The sequence below is a fragment of the Eumetopias jubatus genome, unplaced genomic scaffold (genome assembly GCF_037043125.1).
Source record: "Eumetopias jubatus isolate StellerSeaLion01/CBP00866 unplaced genomic scaffold, mEumJub1_p1.0 scaffold_17, whole genome shotgun sequence".
NCBI classification, from domain to species: domain Eukaryota; kingdom Metazoa; phylum Chordata; class Mammalia; order Carnivora; family Otariidae; genus Eumetopias; species Eumetopias jubatus.
The window spans coordinates 41981750-41996853 of record NW_028274823.1 but is presented as its reverse complement, the minus strand read 5'-3'; the positions used below and the strand labels follow the sequence as shown (position 1 = coordinate 41996853).

General features: G+C 46.9%; 1 protein-coding gene across 9 annotated transcripts in view; it reads left to right on the top strand.

Moving 5' to 3' along the window:
• Window positions 1-15104, top strand: part of WDFY4 (WDFY family member 4) — a 295199-nt gene that overhangs the window by 7562 nt on the left and 272533 nt on the right. For 8 of the 9 annotated variants that reach the window (XM_028098639.2, XM_088020233.1, XM_088020234.1 and 5 more), the window contains exon 2: window positions 9181-9431. In XM_028098639.2, coding sequence (XP_027954440.1) covers window positions 9198-9431 — 234 coding nt within the window. In that variant the 5' untranslated portion in view covers window positions 9181-9197. Of the gene's footprint in view, window positions 1-9073; window positions 9094-9180; window positions 9432-15104 lie in introns of those variants that run through there. The other variant, XM_088020232.1, reaches the window with a different exon arrangement.

Below are 15104 nucleotides of genomic sequence, written 5' to 3'. Positions count from 1 at the left end.
AGCCATTGAGGATAATAGAACAAGGGAGTGACGTGATGGAGCTGTGCTCCTCAGTCTGCTGCTGTGGGATGAGTGGGAGACAGTGGGGAGACTGGAGGCAGAGAGGCCTGCCAGGGCAAGGCTGGGGAAGAGATGAAGCAACAGTGGGCTCACCCTGGGCTGCCAGGAGATGCCCCGCAGAGGGCAGGCAATCCATCTCATCCATTCGTGTACTATTTTGAGGTTCCTTAACTCCTTTTGATCCTCCTCAGGGCCATTCTCGCATTTCCTGTGCACGTAGAAGAATTAGGTCTGAGTAAGAAAATATTCCTGGACACATCCAGGAACTCACTGGCTTATAGGACACTCTTTTGGGTTAAACACATATCCAAGTGTCAGAGGAGGAATGTAAAGGCTCTGAACATGAAGCTAATTTGGGAAAAGTAAAACTTCATTGGCAGACAGACCCTTACAGAGCATTATTCCAGGTGCTTCGTGTTACAGGTGGGGAAGTGAGTCACCTGCACCCCTGAGTGTGAGCTTTCAGGTCGAGGGTGTGGACCAGGGGCAGTTCCATTCCTTCCATGTTTAATAATCAAACGACCCGCCACACAGAGAAAGCTGTATAGCGCCACAGTTCCGGTGGCTTGTTCTGGAGGCTGAGTATTAATGCTGGGTGTGCTGCTGCTGGCAGCTCAGGAGGGGCCGGCCGGAGGGTGCCCACCTCGGGCCCGGGCTCAGGAACTGTGGGCCTCTGTGGTTCTCGGAGATCAGCTCTTGCCTGTGGGGATGGTGAGATCCTCTGGTTCTGGGCCAGCTGGCCTGCAGTGTGAGCTGGGACCACACGGCAGACCGGGCACCAGACCTCCTTCGGCCAGGGATCAGCAGCACCTTTGCACGTCCAGCCAGGGAACCCTCGCAGGGCTGCTAGCAGTAAGAGTTTCCAGCTAGAGCCCAAGGTGACCTCAAGATATATTCTTACCTCTGTTGTGTTGTGCCAACCTGGACTGGTGGACGGGCGTGAAGGGCTTCGGAGCCAGAGAGGTCTGGGTTTGTCCTTGATTCTGATGCTTATTAGGAGTTTGAGCTCAGATAAGTTACCAATTTTCTCTGAATGTCAGTTTCTCTGAGTCTTGCTTTCCCCCTCTGTGTCATGGGAATAATTATATCTACCTTACAAGTTTTCTAAGATTAGAGAACACGGACAGCTCTGCCAGTAGATGCTCATCCAGTGATGGCCAGGTGTCCTTGAGCAGCACTTCCTTAGGTTCCGGTGGAGAACAAGCCACCGACTAGCTCCTACAATGGACTGGCTGCCCTATTAGGGGGGCTGGGCTTCTTGTTCCGTGGGCTGCGGCTAGCCCATATCTTTTGTGCAGACGGTGACAGCTCGGTTGCAGCTAAGCTTGGAGGGTCTGGCCAGGGGAACTGCTCCCCGGCTATTTCGGGCAATGTGGAAGTCAGTGCACATACCGAGATACAAAACCAGGGAGCTTCCTGCAGGACACAGGGAGTTCCTACATTCTGTTGCTGTTGCACAAACTGCAGAGGTGTGTACTAACTGGGACTGGAATCAGAAAAAGGAAGTTATGAAGGCCGTGGCAGGTGCAGGCTGCCCAGTTCCTGTCAATCAGAGTCCCCATTTTAGTCTTCATGGGGGAGTCCTCAACTTCTGGAAATAACCGAGTCATTTGAGGCAGGATGTAGGCCCCTGGGCTCCACAGTTCCTCCGCCGGTGGGAGCTCTCAGCCCTTGGCTGATGGAGAAGGTGGGCACACTTGCTAACTGAAGAGGGCTTGGGGCAGGCAGCACGCAGGCGGCTGGGGTCCTTGCGCTGTGACTCGATGTCAAGGCTCTCGGGGAACCTCCAGCAGAGGCAGAAGCAAAGGGATGGTGACATCTCTATCTACTGCCCACGTTCACGCCTCATGGGTGCTCGTGCCACTGATGGAGTTTCTGTTCCGGGAATTTTGCCTTTTCCAGAATGTCATGGAAATGGGATAACACTGTATGTAGCCTCTGAGACTGGCTCCTGTCACGCGGTCTAAGACCTTTGAGGTCCACCAGGTTGTCGCGTGGATCGGTAGTGTGTTCCTTTTTACTGTGGGGGAACATCCCATTGTACGGATATACCTGAGTTTGTATATTCCTTCACCCCCTGAGGGACATTTAGGTTGTTTCCAGTTTTGGGCAGCTATGAATAGACCTAGTATAAACATTCATGTGTAGGTTTTGTATGAATGTAAGTTTTTATTTCTCTAGGGTAAACACCCAGGAGCATAACTGCTGGGTAGGTATGTGTTTAACGTTCTCAAAAAACTGCCAAGCTGCTTTCCAAAGTGGCTGTACTATTTGCCTTCGCATCAGCCAGGGTGCGAGTTTTGGTGTCTATGCATCCTTGCCAACACTTAACAATTTGTGTTTGTTTTTTAGAGACATTCTAATAGGTATCTCAGTGTCTTAATCTACAGTCCACCAAGTGTCTGCCTCAGTGCTTCTGATTAACTACAGTAGGATGTGGAGGGAACAGAGCGTCCGTATTACTGTAACTTCTCCTACAACAGCTCCTTTTCAATTTACTTTTAACTTGTAAGCTCTCCTGTTAGCAGGAAATGGTGGGGAAGAGGCAGCAAGGCCTAGTCCCACCTTGCCCGTGTGTTTAAAAATAACAAAGATTGGCTTTGTTATTTTTTTTCTGAGAGCTCTAGGTCTAGGCCAGGTCCTTGCTGACACAGGAGCAAGAGAGTTTGGATCTGCTGACATGCAGCGAGGAACGAGTGGAAAGGAAAACAGATCATTTATAGCCATGCATGGAAAGTTGCTGTTCTGTTCTGTATCGTCTGGTTTAGAGGCTCCCCCAGATCCGGGGCCTGGGGGCTATTGCCTGTGATGTAGATGGTAAACAGGTATGCCTCTGTACCCCGGGGTGTACGACCCACAGGCAGGAAGAGTCACGTATGCTGATGAGAAACAAGGGGAGGAATTCTACCTCAAATCATATCATAGCAGCTCTTTGTCACAAGGTCTGAGCTTCTCCACAGAAGACACTGAGTCCCAGGCTTCCCTGTGACCTGCCGTGTTAAAGAGTGGCTCCACACATCTTCTTGCTCCATTTCCCCAGAATGGCTTCCTGGCACCTTAGCTCCAAGGGGGCTGCTAAATCACATCTTATATCTGGAGATTTCTCCTGTTGGCAAGTCACTTCTCAGAAAGTCAGGGAGGAAACAGTCAATAGAACGCTGGTTTAGCAGCCCAAACATCAGCAACCCAGCTGATTCTCCAGGCTCCAGATGTTCTCCTCCAGTGCGCAGCTACAAGCCGGATGCCCCGGGCCCTCTGCCTCTGACACGTCCCTAAGCAGAGTTCTAATGATGCTGTGGATTTATGCAGGGTAAGTGGGGTGGGAGTGCGGAGGGGCAGTGATCCCTATCTCTGGGGGCACACGTGGCCACTCCCTGGGAATCGCTCCCTGTACTGTCACTGTAGCCTCCTCCTCTGGTTCCCTGCATATATGCACAGACAAGGAACCCCTCTTCTGCACTGGCCCACCACACACAGCCACAGGCCATCAGCCCCCTCAGGCGCCTCTCCAGCCAGTCTGCAATGACTCACTGCCTCATGTCTCTTCTGTGGTCAATGCATAAAGGCCAGAGGGCAGAACTGAGATTACCGAGGCTATTTCAATGAGGAGAAAGCTAGTGTCAGAGAGGGGAAATCACTTGGTGAAGGCACCACAGCATCCCAGCTGGGACTGGACCCCTGCCCTGGGACCCCCCCCTCCCAGCCCTGAGGCTCCCCTGTGCTTGGGGGCTGCATGAGTGGGCAGCTTCCTGCCTAGTGCCTCTCTCTTGCTGCCTCATGCATGCTACAGGAAAGCAAGGCCTCTAGCCTGCCTGGTTGGGCGAGTGAGGCACCATGACTAAACGGTGCTGTGTGTCACATGCCCTGAGCCTGACTGGGAAACAGCTCACTGGCAGAGATGCGACCTGGAGACCCCTGGGACTCCCCACCGCTTCTAGTCCTCTGGTTCTGCCAAAGCCATCTTTCCCTTTACCTCACCCCATCCCCACCCCGGCCCTGCTCTGCCCTGCAAATTTCCATCTCTTCAAGAAATCTTTATAGGGAGGCATGCCTTCCCTCAGCCTGGGTTACCTGCCAAGCAGGTGTCCAAGCCCTTCTGTCTACCCAGGGCCCCAAACCAGCCCTTGCTTGAGCTTAGCCTCCAGTGTGCATTGTTGTCTGCAGACCTAGGATGGACTCTGCTTTGGCTGCTGACTGACAAAGGGGCCCTGGGTAGGTCACTTCCTTGCTCCGAGCCTCGGTACCAGCTGCAGACTGAGGCTGATAACTTTGACATTGCTGGAAGGTAGGAAGATTACGTGAAGTGGTGCCGGCATTTATAGAAGCACCAATAAATGATCGTCTATCCCCCCATCCTAATGATGACATTTGCCAAGCACTAACTTAATCCCGGCACCGTGTGAGGGGTCCTGTTATTGTCCCATTTTATAAATGAGGACACAGGCATGATATGTTTCCTCCACTTGGTCTAAGCCCATTGATTGAAACTGGAGAGATCTGCTTCCAGAGTCTCTGCTCGTGGCTGCTATGCTGTGTGTATTAGAGTAGAATCTATGGAAGTCTTGGAGTGGTGTTTGTTCAACTTGTTGATTTTTGTGACAGAATGCCCTCAGCTCCCATTCTTATCAAGTGAGGCCAGTGGGTGGGGTCAGGCATCTGCTGGGTGAGAGTCTGGCTCTTTTTGAAATTTTGATGTTTGCTCATCATGGATTTTTTTGGCATTAATTTTGATTTTTAAAGATACTGCATTAAAACATTATTTATCTTGGCTACTGAGATTTTTTGGGTCCCCTTACATCTTGTGCCTGAGGTGAGTGTCTTATTTGCCTCACTCTAAACCCTCACCCCTACCCCAGTGACCCTACCCCCAACTTATTCCATTTTGCCCAGGATACGAAAGTGTTAGCACCTTCTTACAGAGGTAAGAAGGCACTTTTGATAATGAAGTGGATTAGAATGATTTCTTCTTGCCATTTGTCACATAGCCCTGAGAGGTTAGTTACTCCCAGTTACCTTCCTCTTACAAATAAAGTAGGTCTCGGGTGATGGGCAGAACCAGGAGGGGGGATGGCCACAGCCTAACAATTGAGGTAGACAACTTCTCCCTGGGATTTCACGGATCCCCTTTTGTTAGAAATTCTTATTTTGAAAACATCTCTATTCAAGAGAATGTGATTCAAACATTTCACTTCAGTAAATACAGCTTCTTAATTTCAGAGGAAATCTGAAGTGGTTTCTGATATCTCCCTTGGATATCCAGCCACTTTTCCCAGGACCATATTTTCACCTTATCTCCTCACCTGCTTGGTCTGAAAATGTGGCATGGCGGCAAGCCCGCAGAGGGGTGTTATTGAATGGATCTATTAGTAGCGCCTGAAGGTGTGGTTACAACATGACTTTTTTTTGTGCTGGAGGCAACACTTAGCTTGGCCCTAATGGCCATCCTGTGCATTGGGATGTCTGTGTTGGACCTGGGACTGGTTCTGTTGATGATGGAGTTGGTGGTTTGGTTGGGACATAGAGATTGTCAGAGTCTGGGGGAAATCCAAGTAGAGATCTTAAAGTGAGAAAAGAGAACTTGTTTAGAAGAGGGGTCTGGACTACAGAGAGAGGTCTGGGTGCCATCAGTATATAAGTTTGTCCATTCATTCATACATTTTTACAGTAACATTTTGTTGAGCATCTATGCAATGCTAACCACTGACATAGGTGCAGTGCCTTCCTTCATGGAGCTAATATTCAGTGGATGTGTGGCTCTCAGGGGAGTAGCTGAGGTCTCCTACAGGGAGCTCATGAAATGAGAACACTTGCCATCTGACTCCAGAAAGCCACTGGAGGGACCCCTGAAGGAGACTGAGCTGCAGACAGACAGAAACACAGTACAGCAAGATACATGGCGGGATACAGCAGAGATGCCATTGCTTTGTAACCTACCAAGTAAGCAAGAATTAAAAAATGATAAGTAAGGAAGTGTGAACTCTTGTGTGTTCTTGGTCAGAGGACTATACATTGATGCAGTGTTTAAAGAAAAATACATGTCAAGATCTGGCTATTTCCATTGTAGGAATTTAAGAAGGCATTACAATCTATTATTTAATCACGGATACATGCAAAGACTTGGACACAAAGCCTATTGTTATAGTATTATTTATAGCAGTGAATAATTTGAAACTACTTAAATGCCTACAGGAGATTAATTAAATGAAGGATCAACATGACTCTTATGGTCACCATCAGCCATTCAAAATGAAGATGTAGAGGGTCTTTAACAACATGGCAAATATTCATGATATGTTTTTGTGACAAAAAAGTTATGAACTAATTTGTAAGAAAAATGGGTTGAGAGAAGATATTTGTGATTTTTAAAACCAACGAGGGACAAGTTTCTAGAATATCCTTCCTCAAAACAATAAGAAAAAGACAGGCAAGGAAAAATAAGCAAAGGTTATGAATAGTCAGTTCGCAGAAAAGGAACTGCAAATAGCTAAGAGGCATCTGTGATGCTCGGGCTCATTAGAGAGAAATGCAAATTAAAATGACAATGAGGGATCACTTTACTTCAATCGGATTGGCAGACATTAGAGAGCCGGGTAATTGGTGAGATGGAGGCTGTGGGCAAAGCGTGGTCTGGTGCCAGCTTTCTGGAAGCATCTTTGTTGGTGGTACTCTGTTAAAGTAAGCAGGTGTATAACCTTGACTCAGCCCTCCTGCTCCCAAGTTCATACCTGGAGCCAGTCACACGCAGCCCCATGAAGGGACCTGGATGGGAATGTCCAGAACAAAATTGAGTGCAGTACGGGAAGTCATGGGCAATCTGGCCATGACTGCGGAGTGAACAAGTCAGATAGGTATGTGATGCCCACTTTGTAACATGGGGCAGCAGTTAGAAGAAACAAAGCTGACAAACACAGAGCCACATGGGTAGGTCTGAAGGCATACACTGAGCGAAAAAGTGAGCTGCAAAAAAGATGCAGAAGGTCATTCGGGGAACTCATACTGCCTGTATTCAGAAAGCATGTCACCTGTGCCATGTTAGAGAAGGACCCATGTTGGGGTGGGGCAGGGTGGGCAGGGTGGGGAAGAAGGGAATTAAAGTGGGGAATGGAGGGCCGAGGAATAAGTGAATAATAAACCAACAAAACCAGACAGGAGCCTGGTCCAGGTCAGGGAAGAGGCATCCCACCACCTGCTCCTGAGGGTCACCCCAACAGAAGAAACAAAACTCCCACCAAGCCCCAGCCAACCAACCATCAAAAGCAAAAGTATAAATTCAAAGTTTGCTTCAACAATATCAGGAGGATGTTTTTTATTAAACAACATAGTCATAGATAAAAGCTGGAATACCAACAGCCATTTTTCTTGGTATAGGCAAGCTGGTATCAAAAGCTCAGAAACAGCCAAAGTAAAACCAGTGCATCACTGAAATAGTAATTAGTGAAAATTGATTGTGCACACACCAAAAAAGACAGTTTGCAAAGTGGGAACACTCAACCCAAAACATAGAATGAGGCTCAGGGGTATATGGTTATAAAGCAGCTTAGATAGTGAGAAAGCAGTGACTTTATTTTTCACAGCAAGTGGTTGTAATGTTAGAATTTTCTTAAATGACAGGCAGTTGGTCGATGGTTGCCTCATATCAATCTTGGAAAACAGTTTAAGCTTTGCTCCTGATTTCCAGATGTGTAAGCAAGAGACAACTGAGGGCAAGTTAGTTCTGCAAAATAAGTTAAATTAAGCTTTGCTTGTATGACTAAACTGGTTCTGTCTGCTTAGGGAATTTTCAAGGCTGGTATGCTTTTTGTTTTAATACTTGATAGTCTTCCCGATACTTGGTTCCTCTCCTATTTTGACACTGAACTCACATGGCTTTTGTAATAAGAAAATGAAGTTTGAGAGTACTAAGCACGTGTGTTGGAAGAAGCGTGAGGGACTCATGGAGTTGTCTACATAAAGGGTGAGAATGTTTCAAAGAGGGATAGTGTGTCTGGCCACATGACCCTTTATCCACTCCCATTCTAGCCTGCAGGGAGCATATGCTGGGCTAAAAATAAAGCATGACATCGGCCCTCAGCTGCTGCAGCCCAGAGCAGAACACTGGTGGATCCATCTTTGTGTGCCCACCCCTCTTGTTGCTATGCCATGATTGGTGGTTGTTGGTCACTGGCCAGATTCCAGAATGGACTCCTACATGGTGACATTGTGGTTGGGGAGGGATTTTTGCAGGAAGCCTGGGCATTCCAGGCCCCACATGGAGTGTCCTATACTCTTGACACGCAGCAAACAAATCTTGTCTGTGCTGAGTCAGTCATGACTCAACTAAAGACTAGGACAATTGAAAGTCAAGGACACAAATAAAGGCATCTTCTTGAGGTTACCCTTCTGGCCAATCAGTCTTTGGCTATTTTTACTGCATAAGTTCTTGTCCTCCTGCCTACTGACCCAAGATCTGCAGCTTGCACACACCACCCCTGTGTGTGTTAATAAAGGAGCTGTTTTAAGTTAGCATGGGGGTGGTTAAAGAGTCCTTTTGAAGACAAAGTTCTCTAACAATATGGAATGTGAATCAAATAATGCTGAGAGTGAAGAACCTATGTCCTTTCAGACTAATGTGGTTGAAGGAAGTTACCATTGATGATACAGAATTACAGGCCTGTACAAATATTGGTGACAGTTGCACATATCCCTTCAACTTACTCAGCCTTTTAGGGGAGGAACAGCAGCAGGCAAAAACAAAACCAAAACAAACAACAAAAAAACCCCAGGTTTGGTGTGGAAAGTTTGCATTTCAACTGGACGTCTAGCTGCCCATATGCCTTTGGCCCAGCCAGTTTCCTTCCTTATACAGAGAAAAGAAAAAATACCCATTTCTTTCCTGAGTCTGTGTAAAGAGCCCAGCACAGTGCCAGGCACATGTTAGATTGTCACCATTAAGTCACATCTAAGTCAGAATCTCTTTTAAAAAAAAGTCTTCCTATTTTCGTCTGTTCAGTTTCAGATTCTTAGCGGAACCATCTTCAAAAGGAACTGAACTGAGTGAGTACAGTACCTTGTCCCACACCCGGCCTCATCAGGAAGTGCTATGACAGGACTTGACATTTTTGTTTTTTGTTCTGAATTCAGATCTGCTTTGCTAAGGCATGGAGGTAGAAGACGTTTCAAGGGCTGAAGACAGAGCTGAGTATCCAGGTTCCAAAACCGAGGGCCAGCCTGATGTTGCTCAGCCTGACTTCCTACATGGAAGGCAATCTCCTGGTCCCACTGCTCTCTGGGAGATGCTAGAAAGGAAATTTCTGGAATACCAGAAGTTGGCTCATGGGAGCCCGGCTGAACATCAGCAGAGCCTGTTGAATCTCCTCCCACTGTTCCTGAAGGTCGGTATTCTTATTTTTGAAACTGTAAGAAGATGATACAGTGCTCTGGGGACACTTCTGGGATGATTGGAAGCTGGAGTTGGTGGTTTTAATATCATCACAAGTGGTCCCTGCTGGGTTTCTTAGAGGGGAGCGTTGTGCTATTTAATAAAGATGGCAAGCAAGGCTCATCTCCTGGATGAGGAAGAGTTGGAAAGGACAGTTGGCTCTTGAGTAATATTGTCTCCTTAGTTGAAAAAATTATATTGTTCAACCACAATCCCAATGTGGGAGCCAGAGGAAGACCAGCTGGAGCTAGGGAAAGAATGCGTGTCCTGGGTTGCAGGGATGGCAGGTAAGCTCAAACACCAGCAATGTCAACAGTGAGGACTGGGAGAACCCGGCCACCAGCATGGGAGAGAAGTCCAGCCTGTCCACTGAGCTGCCCTTCTAGACAGTGGCAGCTGGTGACAGTTTGGGTACAAAGGATTCCCTTTGTTGTCTCAGAACAAAGGTCCTGCCAGTGAAGTCTGCTTTATAGTTGAATATGTTGGGAAGTTTAGTTGCAGAGTTGGAAACACATCTTTTTATGAGGACTTAGTTTTTGCTTGACTATTGATTTGGGGTTATTATTTAAAAAACAAAACAAAACAAAACCATATAGATACATTCAAAGCATAGAGAATATGAGATACTTCTCACATTTGAAACTAGACTAAGATAGATTGAGACCTGGCAGGTTTTCATTGGGAAACTCCCTTGTTGATTTGTTTCATCTAACTTATTAACCAGAAATGTTTAAGGATTTCCGAAGGTGAATCGGAATCTTCTTGGGATCGTATTTCTAGGATGCACTGAGTACTTAGGCATGTCCTTCTGTAAAAAATTTTGCCGACTAACCTACTGTCCATGAATTCATTATTTTCCTCCATCTTTTGGACTTGTATACCCCATCCATTCCATTTCACAGATTGGATAACTGGCACATAGAGAATGTACTGGAAAAGAAGAACTGGGTAAGGAAAGACAGCTCAGGTTTCCCATTCCTAGCCCTCCCTGCCCTGATAACTCTAGCTTCTGGAGGGTGGTTTAGTCTCCCCCAGTTCCCAGGTCAACTTTGCCTTATGGAAGGAAAAATGGGAACAGCCTCCTGCCCCCCACCAAAATTTGCTGCTCCCCACGCGTGTGGGCTTGGCCATTGCATTGTCTCTTTGCCATCCAATGGGCAGCCGTGGCTCTGTTGAAAGGACTCTCATTCACGAGCCAGAGCTTAGTCCTTCTTCACCTCTTTCCAGATTGTTGAGTTGAGGATTCATTCATTTGTTGTACACATGTTTCTTAAATTCTTATACCCTGTGCTGGGGCCTGGGGCTATGAGAGTTGAGATGATAGACAGAGGTTTTACCATTGTGGAGTTTAGTCCAGAATGGAGGATACTAAAAGGCATCCAGAATGTATCTTGTTTGCTTGTAGGGGTTAACGAAGGAATTTGTGGCCATTTTTTTTCAAAATGGAAAGTTTTCACATGTAAATCACATTTCCAGTTTCTCTTGAAAATTTTGGTAGATGTAATATTGATGACTGGATGGAGATGCTTAGGGGCACCCCTTTTAGACAGAAAATGGTCTCTGTTTCTCAGTTTGCCCCAGTCTTCCATTCCCTAATATTTTCACCCAACCCACATTACTCACTTATGTTGCCTGACCTGAAGGTATTTGAGCTTGTGACCCCATGCGTACAAGCAGTTCCTATTACTGAACTTTGATATTGGTCATGTTTCCCAAGCCCTGCTCTTGTAACTAGAGGCATAATGGCCCTATTGTTGAATGCATGGGCTTTCAGGTCAAACAGAGACGGTGTCAAGTCCTGGCTCCATTGCTAATAAGCTGTGCATCCTTGAACAAATTATTAAATATTGCTCAATGTCGGTTTTCTTATCCATAAAGTGGAATCAATAACACTTTGCTGGGAGTCTGTGAGGGTGAGAGAAGATAATGATTGTAAAGTTCACAGCACATGGTCAGCAGACATGGTCCCCATTATGTTTCCACCAGCCTCCAGGATACTTACTGTGTGTGTGCAGTTTGAGATCCCATTTCCACAAGTCCCCAAACTGCTGACATAATCTGACATGTTTTGAGTCCCCGGAGCTCACCTCTGATGAACCCCGCAGAAGCAGAATATTACAAGCTTTTTATCATTGCCTAAAATCTATATTCTTTTATTAAGTCCTACATGTGTACAAACCTGTTGTTTCTGTTAAGTTCTAACTAAGAAAACCCCACCAGAGTCCGAACCCTTAGGCTTCTTAATGAAGGGTTCAATGCAAAGGAACACAGGAAGGTCAGAGGATTTTTTTTTTTTTTCCCGAGTATAGTGCAGATAAAATCTGAGGTGTGGATGAAGACTGACAACATCCATTGGAATACAGGTCCTTGTGTAGGAAGTCGGGCTTGAAACCACTCTGTTCTGATTTTTTTAACCACAAAACAGTGTTCTTCAAGGTTATCTACAAATAACCCCCTTGGAAATACGAGGATTTAAAAAGTTACGCCAAAGGGGCACCTGGGTGGCTCAGTCAGTTAAGCATCCGACTCTTGGTTTTGGCTCAGGTCATGATCTTGGGGTCATGAGATCCAGCCCCCTTTTGGGTTCTACACTCAGCACAGAGTCTGCTTGAGAATCTTTCTCTTTCTCCCTCTGCCCCTCCTGCTTGTGCTCTTTCTCTCTCTCTAGAATAAATAAATAAATAAATAAGTAAAATCTTACAAAAAATTAAAGAATAAAAAGTTATGCCAAAGCCTTAGTCATAAACTGGTTGTCATGGCAACCACACCCCCACTGGGCTCTGAGACAACTGAGCGCTCTAAAGGAGTCTTAGACTACTTTGTTTGGTGGAGCTCAACTCTCTATACCTGACTCTTTTCACTTTGGGCTCAAGGGAAATTAGGATGATCTGGAATATTCTTTGTTTTAAGACAATGCACACAAGGGATTTTGAATTGCCTTCCCTGCTTGGAAAAGGCTGTGTCCCTGGGTTGTGGGCTCTCGCCTGCCTGGCCTGGGCCCTGTGTCAGTTAGAGGCAGTATGAAAGGGGCAGCCCAGATGTAGTCAGGGCTCGGGGGAAGGTTGACAGCAGTGAGTGCCCTGCCTTAGTGGCCCCACCTGCCTCGACCTAGTGACTCTTGAGATTTGGCAACAAGGACTGTTTGGTATGGCAGACTCCCTCAGAGCTGCTTCTTTCCCATCTTCTTTCCAAAGAACTTCCTTTCAGCCTCTTTGGCTTTCTCTCCTATTTGATTCCTCCAAATCCACAGCAGAGGACAGTGTTTTCCCTAACTCTGCATTAACTGATCGGCAAGCACAAGGATGGCCTTGGTTGGTTCTGTAGCAAATCCCAGCCCCATTGCCTCCTGAGTGGAGGAGCAACTACAAGGCTGTTGAAAAGTGAACCCACACAAAATTTGGGGAGTATCTTGATATTAAGGAAGAACCTGATGGAATTTCAGGACCTTGGAACCCCGATGAGAAACTGCTCTGGAAGGATGAGTCAGAAAGGAAGTTCTTATCCAGAACTACAGGCTCTCCTCCTCCCGGCTCCATCGATCCCCTCCAGAGGTCAAGGAGGGGATCTTAGCCAGGGCAGCTGGGCACTTTCATTGATAATAGCTAATAACATTCACCAAGCTCTAATTACCTAAACCAGGCATTTTGTTTAGTGTTGATAAGCCCTCATAATAACCCCATGAAGTGTGTGTCACTTTTATCCCAGCCTTGCAAATAAGGAAAGGGAGGTTTAGAGACGTTGCATAACTTGGCTGAGGTCACCTAGTTGTTCATGAGGAGCAGAACTTAACTGGGACACTCTGTCCAGGCCTGTGTCATTAGCCCCTGGGCTCCCTCACTCAGGCCTTGCTGGGGTTTGTAGAATAGAGCACATTTGACTTCCTTCCCTGTCCCATGACTCCCTGGACAGACGGCTTTGCCTGGCTCATACCGACTGGGTACGAAAAGCGTTCATGTCCTCTACATGTGATGCGTGGATAGCTCCAGGATGTTGCAGATGAGACCGAGGTTTTATTGCCTCACACAGGAAGCAGCACAGAACTAATGACTTCTCAGTGTGTAGAACAGTGTTTCCAGGAAGGATTCAGGGGACTGCTATTGTGTTCCTACAAATGAGCCTTAGGCTTTGGTCTTTCTAGAACCCTCCCTGTCAGAGGCTCTCACACCAAGAGAAGAAGGCCTTTCTCTAGCAAGCCTGGGTAGATCCTGCTGGCCCTTGGTTGAGTTTGCTTTGGGGGAAAAGGAAGCGCTGCAGGTCCTCAGATTGCTCAGAGATATTCAGTAATAATAGACACAGGGAAACTATAGATGTAGTTGTTGAGATTGTTCTTGGAATATGCACTTTGAGAGAAAACAGGCTGAGAGATAGGGAAACCCTGTCAGTGACTGTAAAATTCCTCACTGTCTGGGACAGACAATCTGGGAGGTGGGACCAACGGGGACAAAGGTAGCTCTGTGGATGTGGCAGATTAAAGATGCTGAGAATGGGTCCACACTGCTCCCTTCGAGAGGTGGCATCCACATCCCCTTCCCTGGGATTTGTGATGACTTGGCTACTTGAATAGGGCAGAAATGACATGTGCAGGTCTAGGCTTCAAGAGACTTGCAGCTTTTTGTCCCCGTCACTTGTCACTTCTGGTCACTCTTTGAAATCTGCTTCCATGCTGTGAGGAAGTCTCAGCAGCCCTGAGTAAAAGCCTCCGTGTAAAGGAACCAAAGCCCCCGATCTTGTCGCTGACAGCCAGCTCCAACTTACCAGCCACGTGCATGCGCCATCTGGCGGGTGGAGCTCAAGCCCCGGTAGCTGCCCCAGCTGAGCGATGCACAGAAAAGCTGTCAAATCACAGATCCATGAGAAAAATAAGCCCCTCGATTTGAGGGTGGTTTGTTGTAGAGCGATCTATAGCCAGGACAGTGGGTAACATGGGGGGGAATCATTCATTTCCTAGTGTGGAGGGCTTAGAATTATCACTAACTTGATCATACGTGGGCAGTGAGTGTGTTTGTGCACGTGCGTGTGTGCAGGTGTGCTGATACACAGGTAAGCACAGGTACTCTGAGACTAACCCCCCTGCCAGTGGTGCAGAGTTTACACCATTGAGTGTGGTCAATCATTCTCGTAGAAACCACGTGTGGACCCAACTGACAGTGGAAGAGAGAGAAGAAACATTAAATATAATAATAAGGATGAGCAGTAATTGTTTCCAAATGTAGTGTCCCAAGGGGGCAGTGAAGGTAAATACTCTTCTTTGTCCATCCCCGATCTACCCAACCTCAGAGTGGGGCCTGCAACGTGGCTTCTTCCCATCTTGGAGAAACAACATTTTTTTTGTGTGTGTGCAAGTAAAGTTTTGATACATCACTTTTTAAAAACAATTTACAACAGGGCCGCCTGGGTTGGCTTCAGTGGGTTAAGCGTCTGCCTTCGGCTCAGGTCATGATCTCAGGGTTCTGGGATTGAGCCCCATGTCAGTCTCCCTGCTCAGCGGAGGGTCTGCTTCTCCCTCTCCCCCTGCTGCTGCTCTCTCTCTGTCAAATAAATAAATAAATAAATAAATAAGATCTTCAAAAACAGGCCATGGCTTAGAGGCGGACCACTGGTCAGAGTGTGCGGACCTGCGCTCTAA